Raw genomic sequence first — 12915 nt, 5'->3', positions numbered from 1 at the left:
TTAAATATATAAATTATATATTATCATATAATTATATATTAATTTATCTTTAATTTAAAATTATATAATTATATAATAAAATATTATTTATATACTTAAATTACAATTAAAAAATATGGATATGTGCTTTTATTTTTAATCGAATCCCATAACATTTTACCCTTATCTCTTTCCTCTTTTCATCTGCCACGTGTCATTAGTAGGCACGTTGGCATTTGGTTGGGCCAATCAGATCTACTTTATTTAGAGTTTACTTCGTAAGTAGCACTAGATTTGGTGAGTTGCATTTATTTTAAGACTATTGAGGAACAGGTAAATGTAGATGAAGTACTGGGACGAAAGACATTAAAATTGTCAATTAATGATAATAATTAAGCTATGATAAATAGTTTAAACCAACACATAAATCAATTGAACTTTTTCAGAACAGGAATGGGACTAACTTTTTCAGACAATTTAATTCATGCTTATTATAAAAATATTTGTATTAAATATTTTAATAAAATAATAAATTTTATTTATTTATTTTTAACACGAAAATTAGATATATCGATAATATATCATTATACTATTAAATAATTTTAAATTAAAAATAAAGTATTATTTAATCATATTATATATATACACTTAAATTATATATTAAAAATGTATATATATAATATTACTTTTTAATAAAATAATAAATTATACACAAAAAATAGTTTTAAGAAACGTTAGTATTTAAGTATCAAATTAAATATACAAATAATATGATTTTAAATTAATAATAAAATAACACTCAATCATATAACAATATATCACTTAAATATTTAGTTAAATACTTAAAACTGAATTATGTATAAGCTATCATAGTTATCAGTATTTTATGATATATGATACGTATCTTATGATATGATATGATACAAATATAAAACGATATATATTATGAGATCTATAGAATTAATATGATATAATACATATTATCGATATGCATTGATATACTTTTTAAAAAAAACGGTGATGTAATAAAAGTGTATATAAAAAAATTTAAATTTTTACAGATATTTATAATATTTTCTAAATTAATGATATGTTAATTAGAGTTTTTTTATTTTTTTGTTAATATTTTATTTTTTAAAAATTATATTATATATTATGATATCATATAAAAAATTAAAATTTTAATATATAATATGATACATAGTGCAACTATCACATGTAAAAGATTTGATGTCATTGGTCTACAGGGCTTGCACTGTAATGGCAAGCAAGTGTTAGGCAAACACTGTTAATTAGCACGCCACTCTTAATTAGCATAAATAATATTTTTTTACTTAAAATCAAACTCTAATAAAAAAACTAATAACATAAGAGTAAAATGGTAATATTTTTTATTAATTGAAAAAACAAAAAAAAAATTTCCATCAGACCCAAAAGATTTTAAACATGATAATTTAAGTTTTAAAAAAGTTTAAAAACTCACAAATTAATTTTTGAAATTTTTTCAAACTCTCATATATTTTGAAACTACTGCATGATTTCAATAGTTGTAATATGATATTTACATCTATAATTTGTTGCATTATGTTTAATTCTTTATGGTATGTAACTGTCATTTTTTAAATTATGGGAGATAGATTAATATTTTAAAAATTTTCAGAAGACCCAAACTTTTTTTGAATTTCCAATAACCCTTGAAAATTTTTAAAAAGACTCATAATATTTTAAAAATTACAGTTTACCTTTTGATATATAATTTTACGATAAAAACACAATTTGGATGAGGGTGAGGGTGAAAGAAAATGAAAATAAAAAACTTCTTATATAATTTAAATATTTAAAATATTATTTTTTATTTTTAATTAAAATTATACTACAATTTTAAAAAATAAAATCAAAACGGATAAAATAATAAGTTTACTCCTTAATAATATTATTTTATTAAAAAAGTTTAATTTTGAGTGAGAAAATATTATTTATGTCAACAGTGGAAAAGTGTTTTAAAATTAAACATTTAACAAACGCGACAAAAACTTAAACTCACGACTTTTAATATTTCAGTAATTTTATAACGATGAAAACGTATTTTAAGACTAAACCTTTTATAAGTATGACAGATATTTAAATTCAGGATTATTTTTTAAAAAATTTAATATTTTATTAATTTTATTAATTATTAATTTATTTATTTTTTGAGAAATGTTACTTTTATCTAGTTAATATGTTAATAGCGGCAAAATTGTAAGTAAGTAAGATTAGAGCCTTTTTACATTAAATGAAGATGGCAATTATGATGTAAAGTCCTGCCAAATTTTATATGAAAAACAAATCACGAAGAAAGTAATAAAGGTGTATTGATGGTGGAAGTAAAAGCATTCGGAGTAAGTCCTAGAAGAAAATGACAAGAACAGAGGAAAAGGAAAGCTCGTGGAAAATGAATGGAAAAGTGTTTCACCATTTTGGTGAAAAACGGGTCAAAAATATCATGACCTTAGTTGGATCTGGGTCTGGGTCTGGGTCTGGGTCAGGCTCCAGTACAAATTTCAATTGAGGTTTAGCACGTGGGGGTGGCCCAATAGGTTTCTGCTGCTATTTATCGTCGACACTTGTCTTTTCTATTTCACCGGCAGACTTGCCATTGAATGGTTAATCTGAAAGCGAATGCTCCCTTTGTCTTCACCTGCCTCAATATCCGTTCCAAGGAATTTTTTCCCTTTTTTCACGTGGGATATTTACGCCTTTGTCCTTTAATATTTGACTTAGGAAACAAAACTATTTGTATATTCTTTTAAATATATAAATAAATATAATATATTATTATATAATTAAATAATTTTTAATTAAAAATAAAATAATATTTAATTATAAAATTAGATACAAACTAGGTTGAGTCTAAATACATCAAGTTTGATTAAAATAAAAAATGATTTGATTTAAGTTCAATTTGAGTTTGTCGAACCAAAATTAAGTTCGGTTAGAATAAAAAATAATTTAGCTTTGTTAAGTTCAAGTTAGTTCAATTTGAATTAATTACTCAAATTAATGATTTAAATTTGTAGTTTAATTTAGCTCTAATTCATGGTTCGAATTTATGACTCAAATTCGTAACTCATGTTCATGATTTATTAACAAAATGATATCGTTTTACTCAAATAATATTCAAAATTATTGATTCGAGTAATGAATTCAAGTCAAACCACCAATTTGAATTGATTCAAACCACAAATTTGAACTATTAATTCGAGATATGAATTCCACTTGAACTTGAGTTTAACATCTCCTAACTTGAGTTCGATTTGGTTTAAAAAATAAGTTAAATCTTTCAGTTTAAATTCAAATCAAACTGAATCAAGCTAACTTGACTTTTGAGACTGAACCAGTTCGAATCATATCCAAACCTACTCAATCATAAGGTGAATTTGTCAAATTCTCAAGAATTGTTAGACGTCATGTTCATTTCCTTAATACAATATTAGGGAATTGAGCAAACAGACACTAAGATTAATTATCTTACAAGATTAAGTTGTCTATATCCTCCAATACTATTAACATAAAATGTAACAAACTAAACCTTACGAATGAAAGCTTATTTTTTGGTGTATGTGTCCCATCAAGTCAAATTAATATTGTTAGTTATATAATTCAGATTTTATATTTAATAATTAATTATATAAAATTATTTTTAATATTTATTTAAATAATTTACTAATTTAATTTGATCACTAATCAACAGATTCAACTCTAGCATTGGGTTGACATGAGGACAAAGAGCAACATTATACTAATATATACACACTTATATGTATTATTATATTATTAAATATTATTTTATTTTAAATTTAAAAATATCTAATTATAAACCTAAAATATATATATATATATATATATATATATATATATATATATATATATATATATATATATATATATATATATGTATAATTTTATTGCATAAAACAAATTTATATTATAAGCTTGTATTATATTTGTGTATATTCCAAGTATAACCTTGTATAGTGAATCTGAGTTGAGTTTGCCCACTATGTACCATTGTTATCGGGGTCTCATTTATGATTTAACTGGTCAAAAGAAAAAGCAAACATCCCTATTTATGTGATGTCAAGTTGCTTAGATCTATTTATCACTGTTTTTAAAATCTAATATGATCATTTAATTTAACTAATTAAATTATAAATTAATACATAATTTAGGCTGATTTTATAATCTGATTTAATTTATATATAAATATCGATTTATTTAAAGTTCGATCAAATTCAATAAATCCGTTGAATCAAAAAAATTACTTAAAACTAATAATTTGTGATTAGTTTTTTTCTTTTTCTATGTAATGAAATATCAATTATTTAATTAACATATTTGAAATTATATTTTATATGTTTCACATATTTTATATTTACAAATATGATAAATATTTGATACTATTTTAGAAATATATAATAATTTGATAATACGTTAAATTGATTGATTGTCTGGTTAGATCGGTTAAAATGTGAACCAGTAAAATGACCAGTTCAATCATTGGTTTAATTTTAAAAACACTAGTAGTTATATTAATTGTTTAATTTTTTTTTAGTAATGAGGAATTTCATCTGAATTGGATCATTATTTATAAATCGAATCAATTACACTGAGCAGATAAATCTTGGGTCCAATGACCAACCCATAACTACTGAATCAAGTTAGATAAAAGTATTATTTTGATAAATTATTAAGAAAACTTGGATCTAAACTTTCTACCTTAAAGTTAGATTGCTTTACCACCAAGATTTTTTTTTTTTTTTATAATTTGATTTTTATGACAATTTTAAATAAGAAATTGGTGAGACTTTTTGGTTGTGAAAAATGGTCCAAGATAAGATGAACAGAAAAAAGTGCAGAAATGGGGTCATTTTGATAATGATGATGAGAATAGTCCCATTTTATAAGCTTTAAGTTACACTTCGCCTATACCCTTTTCTACTTAGAGAATAAAAAAAAATATATATAATTGAATATGATTCTGTTTTGTGTTCTTTAAGTCTTTACAAAAGGATGAAAGGAAGAGCTTTCAGTCTCAAACTTGCCTTCTTTATATTTTTTCCCTATTAAAATTTTGAATTGAATTTTATTTCCTAAGCAAGTGGATATTATGTTGATTACATTTAAGTCCCCATCAAATGGAAAATAAAAATGAGCAATGCTATATGTATATAATTTGGGTATACAGATGATGTGTCATTATGTGATTAGATGTTATTTTATTTGTAATTTAAAATTATCTAATTATATAATAATATATTATTTATATATCTAAATTAAATATAAAAAATATATACATATAATTTTATTGAATAAAAATTACTTTGTAAGTTATTGTCGGTGCTTTTAGTACCCACAAACATTTCTTGCTTGTAGGTTTGGGCCCATTATTTTTAAGCCCATCAACTTCTTTAGGGTCCATTCAGGCCCACTAAAATCCCTTCTATATCAAGGTTAAATTCATATACACAAAAATCTATTCAGAAACATGAATCGATTTCATGTTTTACTTCTCTTTACAAGTTCAAAGTCTAACTTTGATTTTGTCTCCTCTCCAGTGTGTTAAAACTCATCTCTTTTTTATTTTTCTCCAACTATCGACAAATATACAAAAAATTGGTTTATCAGATTTGATATATACTATTTATTTAATTATTAGTTGATAGATCAATTTGACTGAGTGCGGTAAAACTTTTTGTATTTTACTATTTTTTAAAGAAATATCAATTATTGTATTTTTGTAAAATTGGATATTTAAAAAAACCCTTATAATTTTCATATTTATATGTTTTCCTATATTTTCGTTTCTCATGTTTTTGAGAAAATACGTTTCAATGATCTCGTTTTTGCATTTTTCGTTTTTGTTTTTATGCTACATACATAGCTCACAATTATCAAAAATATTAAATTGTAAAGGTATAAAACATATTTAAAAATTCCTACATTCTTGAAGAATGAGTTGTTGCTTTGATCCCTCCCTAGATACCAGAATCAACATCAAAGTAAACAATAAAAAATGAAAATACCCAGCACACCCAGCAAAATTATTGAAAGGTTTAGAGGCTTTACATGAAGTACAAAGCATACATATATATAAAATAAAATAAAATAAAATAAAAGCATCATCATTTGTTCCACTACACAAATTACAAATAATACTCAAAGTTTGCACATACATATATATATATAAATAATTAATTACATGCTGCATGAAGAAGATGACCAAAATCACCATAGAGGCCAAGCAAGCAAAAAGACTCCATTATCAAAGCATCCATCCTGGAATGTATCCATTGACAGTCTGAGTTTGCCCTGCAACGCTGACACTCACCACCTCCGCCGCACCAGAAGAGGCCACCGCCATTGGATTGTATCTGCAACAAGTTAAAGAGCAGCTTGAGTTTAGAATTTTCAGTGTCTTTTTGTGGGTCAGTGAAAGTTCTTTGAGATACCCCATGTTAATGGTGGAGTTGGCTCCCAGGGGCTGGAAAAACCCTTCTGACTGAGCGGGGAGACGAGTGTTGTATGCCATGTTTTGTACTCCAGCTTGATCCCATGCCAGTCGAAAAGGAACTTGAGCACTGGTTTCCTCAAACTGATATAAAGAAAATGACAAAATATATATAAAAACAAATGGTATACATAATTTGCTTATTGAAATTTTTTTTAAATGGTTTTATATATATGTAATTAAAAAAAATATGATTTACGATTTGATTCGGTTTGTAAGCCATCCAAATTGCAAACCAAACCGTAAATTGTTTTTTTAATCGATCAACAAAAATCGATTAGTTTTATAAACCAAATCAAACTTTAATTTTTAAACTGTTTAATTTAGTTTTACGGTTTAAATCGAATTATACACAACCCTAATTTATGAGAAGGAGAAAATCATACCTTCTTTCTGAGAGCCTTGTTAGTTTCAACAAGCATTTGTTCCTGAATCAATTACAAGTTAAAATATATATTTAAAAAAAAAAAAGGCATTTAGCAATAGCATCATGAATTTTAAAGAACTATTCACATGTTTATGACTTGAACTTACCCTCTTTTGAAGTTCGGAAAGCTGATCAACCATAAATTGGGTCTGTAAATCATTGAAAGAGGAAAATAATACTGAGAGAATTTCTCCAAAATAAATTTCCATGAAGCATTTTTTCAATAGCCCCAGGAAAACCAGTTTACATGAGATCAAATTGAAAAAAAAAAAAAAAGAAATATGTTCTGAGAATCATCAGAATCATCTTTTGAGACAATAAAAGATGAGCTGAGAGACAACACAGCAGAGAAAAAGGGTGAATGAAGCTGATAATGGAAATGAAGAGAAAGACAGAGAATCTAAAAGTTGGTATCATTTTTTTATGAATAATGGGGACATGAGAATCAGACTTCAAAGATTCTTGAAGATGTGCTCAGTATGTATAAATATAGCAAGTAAAATTCCAAATAGGTTTAGGGTTTACTAAACTTTCGTATTACAAATGTGACTTCCTTAGTTTGGTGACCATGATGCCTAAACTTTCTTTTTTTCAAACCATTTTGAAACATAAATTTAGACTAACTTCATATTACATTTTTCATATGCTTACCTTTGTAGTTCTGATATGCTTCAAGGATGTCTCTAGCTGATTCTCAAGTTGGTCAAGCTCTTTTGTGCTCAATGGACCCAGATCTTCTCCCAGAAGGTTTCTAAACCATTTCAAAATATATTAATCACCATAATTTTTCTATGAGTAGTACTATGTATACAAACAATGAGTATAAACTTAAGTATAAATGATAATATTTTATCATGTGATTAAGTGTTTCTTCTGTAATAAGGAATCCCACCTGAGATTGGGTATCTTTTTTAGTAAAAAGGAACCCCATTTGACTCAAGTTGCTTTTTCAAGGTCGAACCAACTACACCGAATAGGTAAAACCCTAAGTTGAATGCCAGCTCAACATCTATTGAACTAGGTAAATTAAAAATTTAATTTTGAAATATCGTTAGAGATGATTTAAACCCATGCCTTCTATACATGAAAACCCTTCTATTGTCACTCAAGTTAACTTTGGGAGTATAATCACCCAATCACATGGTGATATGCCATCATTTGTACTAAAGTTTATACTCATTGTTTGTGCGTATAATTTGATTGTTTCTCTATTCTTATCAACAAAGGAATCAGGTTTTGATTGTCTAAAATTAAAATGATTCAAAGAAAAGCAATTGTAGAAAATAACCTTTGAGATCGCTGCAGGACCTCAACTGTTGTTTTCAGCTTCAAATACTCCTGGTAAGTTCCCTGCTGCATCAACATAATAACAATTATATATTTGTTTTTTCATGGATGAAACTGTGGTTTTTTTTTTTTTCCTGTATAACCAGAGATCCGTTTGCATTTGTTGGATGAATAAACCTAAGATATAGTGATCGGACTCACAACTATTATATCAAGTAAGTCACAGTTTTACATGTGTGCTTTCATTTACCTGTGACTCATTGCTTGCACGGTTAGTATCCAGTGCACCATAGCTACACCTTTGGTATCGCTCAAGAGTTTTCATCATGCTGATTAAGATTCAGAAAGAAACAAATAAAGAAAACATAGAAATAGTTCAATAATATGAAAATCAGATCACGGAAATTAAAGATTTAAACAGAAACTATTAAAACATCAAACTTATAAATAGAAACAAACCCTTAAAGCTATGAATACCATAAAGTACTGCAATGAGTATTTTTTTTTTTTTTAACTATATATAAGCAGAAGAAACATGACCGGGTCTCGAAATAAGAAACCTTAGAAAACAACCTATGCTCATCTTTGTTGAAAAGGCAAAGATACAAATCTCTATACAAAAAGCTACAAGTCAACAAGAAAGTAAACTCTGATTGAACCGTGAGACATTTTCCTAGGTTACAACCAATCCAATTCAACAAAAACAAAAAATTACCCCGGTTAGAAGGTTTTTCAAAGTTCTTACAATAATAGAATTTAAGAGTCGGCATACAAAATTTCTCTATACAACAATAAGACAAAACCCCGGCTCAAAAAATAACAGGTTTTTGCTAATGCTATCCTTGCCCTTGATCAATACAAAGTCTCTAGTCTTGGTATGTTATCCTTGCCCATTGGACAGAATGAGTTTAGGTTGTTTCTAGAACCTCGTTTGTAGGGTCGTTATTTTTTTTTGTTTAATATAATTTTACTTAAAAAAAAAAATTGTCTATAAATGTAACAACATTGTACAAAAGTTGATTAATAATAAGAGGAACGTCAGTTTCCATAAGCATATAATCAAGGCCCTAATATTTACAGAAATGAAGTTTTAATCATCAATAAATAAAGGAAAACATATAATCAAGGCATCTCAAAAAATTAAAGCTAAATATGTTAATTTCAGTCTTCATCGATTCAGTTTTCACTTGAAAACAAAGCACCAAAACTATTTTATACCATTTCAAAACTATTTTTCTGAAAGAAAAAAATATCCATAAGTGAACTCAAACACTGCATTTCCATTTTTTTTTCCTTCTTTTTCCCATTATCAAAGCAAACTCACAATCAGATTCAAAACACTTCAGTAAATCTTTTTTTTTTTTTAAATTATTTTTTCTTTTATTAATATTGTGTTGACGTGTGTGAGAGTCATATATAAACAATATTAGACAAAAAAGAACACCATAAAACACAAAAATAAAACAAATAGGAAAGCTTGCTTCAGGTTTAGACCCATGTAAATGGGATTTTTCTACCCTTTTTCACTCCAAAAACCTTCATATTTATAAACCTAATAATTATTAACACAAAGAACAAAAGAAAAGAGTATAACCTAAAATACAAAATAAATAAATAAAATAAAATAAAAGAGAAAATGAATGGAAACAGAAATGTTAAAGATCATGGTGTTTTTCCAGTAGAAAGAAATATAAAATTAAATAAATTCCTAGAAAAAAATATTATTCTAAATTGATCAGACTTCAGTATATATCAGACTTTATGTTTCTCAAACCGTTATTGTAACTTGATAATACAGAGAGATGAAATTATTTTGTGAAGAAAAACCAGTAAAAAGAAGGAACCTCGAACTAAAAAAAACTTGCTTTGATGGGATTTACAGATCTGCAGCTTTAGATGAAGAAAATCATAATTTTTTTTTTCTCTCTCTTTCCTTGTTTTAGTTGCACCACAAAGTGCAGCTAACTAAACTCTGTAAAACATCACATCCATGGCAGCGAATCACAACAGTAATTAAATCAGTATTAGACTTAGACCTGAAACTGATAATAATGAGGGTCAAGAAGTTAGCACCAGTTGCCGCGATCTAACAACTTCACAAAAAGTTAAATTATTTTTTATTAAGAAAGTAATCCACAAAGATTGAACCTCCATGAAAAAAACCAGTGATCAAGCTTTGAAGTTTTGTTGATTTTAGATGAAAAAATATGTATAATTTGCATAAACAGCTACCCATCTCACCCTTTAGTACTTATTGCCCAAAAATTAGGTAGAAAAGTGAGAAATATCTAAAAATAAAACAATTTTTTTGGTAAATATTCTTTGCTTATGAAAAAAAAAACCTAGATTAATACTATAAGAATCCAAGACAAGAAAAAGGGATAGGAGATCTTAACAAGAACCTCCACAAATGAAAAAAAGGGTTTATTTCTCTTGAAAAATGAGAAATAATCAAACCAGAGAAAGGTGGAGCAAATAAGATTACCCTAAACCAAAGTTTTCAAGAAAATTGAAAGAGATCGAGGGGAAAAATGACATGTCTTTGCTTATGAAAACCACAAAACCTCATCAAACACGTAACAATAAATCTCTTCTAAAGTGTAGATCTTGATCAAACATTCATAACTAAGAGAGAGGTCAGCTTGAATGGCCATTGAAACACATAAAGTTACACAGAGAGAAAGATTGAAAATTTTAGAGGAAAATTAGAAAAAGATAATACCTAGAACTGCTACAAAATTCATATAGTTTCCCCCGGTTGGAGAAAATGATGAGAGCAACTTCAGCATCACAAAGAACAGAGAGTTCATAAGCTTTTTTAAGCAACCCATTTCTTCTCTTAGCAAATGTAACCTGCCTATTAATTTTGTTCTCTATCCTCTTCAGTTCAACTCTTCCTCTTCCCATATTTTTTTTATTTTTGTTTCTCTGATTTCCCTTTCTTTAAGCTGTTTCTGGTCTTGGTTAACAAGCAAGAAACTTTAATGAAAAAGTGTGTTTATAGGGCATTAAGAGAGAAAATATAAGAGAGAACAGGAAACCCGGGAAATGGTTGAAGAGAGTGACGTTTTTATTATGCTTTGCTTTTTACCTTTATACTTGTTAGATACTGTTTCTTTCTGTATGTATCTCAGTCAGAATTTTTTATTTTTTCTGTAACTGCTTAAAAACCGTAGAAATCCCAGGTTCTTCATTGTTTCCTGCTGGTTTTTGCGCCATCTCTATTCAATTTAACCATTAAACAATTGAAATTTCTGTTTACAGAAATGCTATTTTAAGCCATTTTATTTTTATTTTGTTTATGATTTTACCATATGATGTCTTTGCGACGTAGCAATGCCCTGTGGATGTCAACATGTAATACAAAAGCTTGCCATAGTAATGTCTACTGACCACTGGATGCCAATACTACTCTCATAATTGATCACCAACTTTTCTCAGCTTGCAATATTTAAATCATAATTTATTTTTTATTTAATCATTATTCTTCAATGCAAATGTCACTATTTTTTGAAATAGGGACCAAACTTTACAAACTTTATAATATGCAATAAATGCGGAGATCCTGGATTTTTTTAGTATAATGATTGTGAAGTCGATTATATATTATATATGAAGTTTTATTTATTTAGTGAAATTAATTTAATTTTGAATGGACGATTCAACTCAATTAATATTTATTTGTTAAAAAAAAAAAAACACATATAGAATTACCTTTGTTGACACATGAAAAATATTTTGAATTTTAACATATTTTTATTGGAGAATACATACACACACACACACACACACACACACACACACACACACACATATATATATATATATTATGATATTTTCCATAAAATATTATTTTAATCCGAAGAAGGAATGACAAAAGTAATATCAAAAGACGTCATGACATGAGGGGTTGGCTTGAGTAGATGAGCTGTGGAATCCCCAAGTTTACATGTTTACAAAAATATGCAAGGTTTCCGATAATGAAAAAAACTATATAGAATCATCCTCCAATACACGTTCTAAAATTTTTAACATGTAGATCAAAGATGTGTATCTAATCAATATCTTAAAGGTATGCATGGTCTGGTTTAATATAATTTAATAACTTTTTTAAATTAAACTAAAAATGCAGTTTGAAAAATTCAAACCAAACCAAACAATTTTAAGTTTTAAACATGATATAAAATAAATATGTAAAATAAATATAAAATACATATACAATAAATATATAAAGAAAAATGAGTATATATATATTTAAAAAAAACGAGTTAGAGTTTGGTTCAGATTAAAAACTATCCAAATTGCAAATTAATTTTTTTTAAATTTATCAACTCAAATTAAACTAGTTTATAAACAAAATCATAATTTTTAAACTATTTAATTCAATTTTACAATTGAAATTGAACTATCCACACCCCTAAACTGCATTATGATTGTAGGGTTTATGGTTCACCACATATTTACCATTTTTTCGCTTGTAAAAAAATCTTAAAACAACCCCATAATTAATACATACATACATACTTGTGTGTGTGTGTGTGTGTGTGTGTGTGTGTATAAGGACAGTCAGTTTCTCATTTATCATGTTAAAAATGATATACATCTCAAATGTAGATAATTATTTTTCATAAGTCAACAAAATTTCTAAGTTCCATTTAATTATCTTGTTAAA

General features: G+C 26.6%; 1 protein-coding gene across 2 annotated transcripts; it reads right to left on the bottom strand.

Annotated features, from left to right (window-relative positions):
- Positions 1-6035: 6035 nt before the first annotated feature.
- On the bottom strand, positions 6036-11313 carry LOC123204606 (agamous-like MADS-box protein MADS2). Of its 2 annotated transcripts, none has more exons than XM_044621363.1 (8): positions 10966-11313; positions 8494-8572; positions 8245-8306; positions 7608-7707; positions 7064-7105; positions 6916-6957; positions 6471-6613; positions 6036-6392 (listed from the first exon to the last, which is right to left on the bottom strand). In XM_044621363.1, the coding sequence occupies exons 1-8, from the start codon at positions 11148-11150 to the stop codon at positions 6284-6286; spliced, it is 762 nt and encodes a 253-aa protein (XP_044477298.1). In that variant the 5' UTR covers positions 11151-11313; the 3' UTR covers positions 6036-6283. The 2 variants fall into 2 exon arrangements, with proteins under 2 accessions (XP_044477298.1, XP_044477297.1); XM_044621362.1 differs by having other exon boundaries at positions 8245-8309; positions 10966-11311.
- Between the last annotated feature and the right edge of the window lie 1602 nt (positions 11314-12915).

This window comes from Mangifera indica, chromosome 20 (genome assembly GCF_011075055.1).
Source record: "Mangifera indica cultivar Alphonso chromosome 20, CATAS_Mindica_2.1, whole genome shotgun sequence".
Lineage (NCBI taxonomy): Eukaryota > Viridiplantae > Streptophyta > Magnoliopsida > Sapindales > Anacardiaceae > Mangifera > Mangifera indica.
The sequence above is the reverse complement of the archived record's forward strand: the minus strand, read 5'-3'. Positions and strand labels throughout refer to the sequence as shown.

Coding starts and splice junctions, on each gene's coding strand:
- LOC123204606 (XM_044621362.1), bottom strand. CDS start 11,150: ATGGGAAGAGGAAGAGTTGAACTGAAGAGGATAGAGAACAAAATTAAT. Junction 7,106..7,607: donor AGCATATCAGAACTACAAAG/GTAAGCATATGA, acceptor AATGATTTACAG/ACCCAATTTATGGTTGATCA. Junction 6,614..6,915: donor ACAAGGCTCTCAGAAAGAAG/GTATGATTTTCT, acceptor TCTTTATATCAG/TTTGAGGAAACCAGTGCTCA.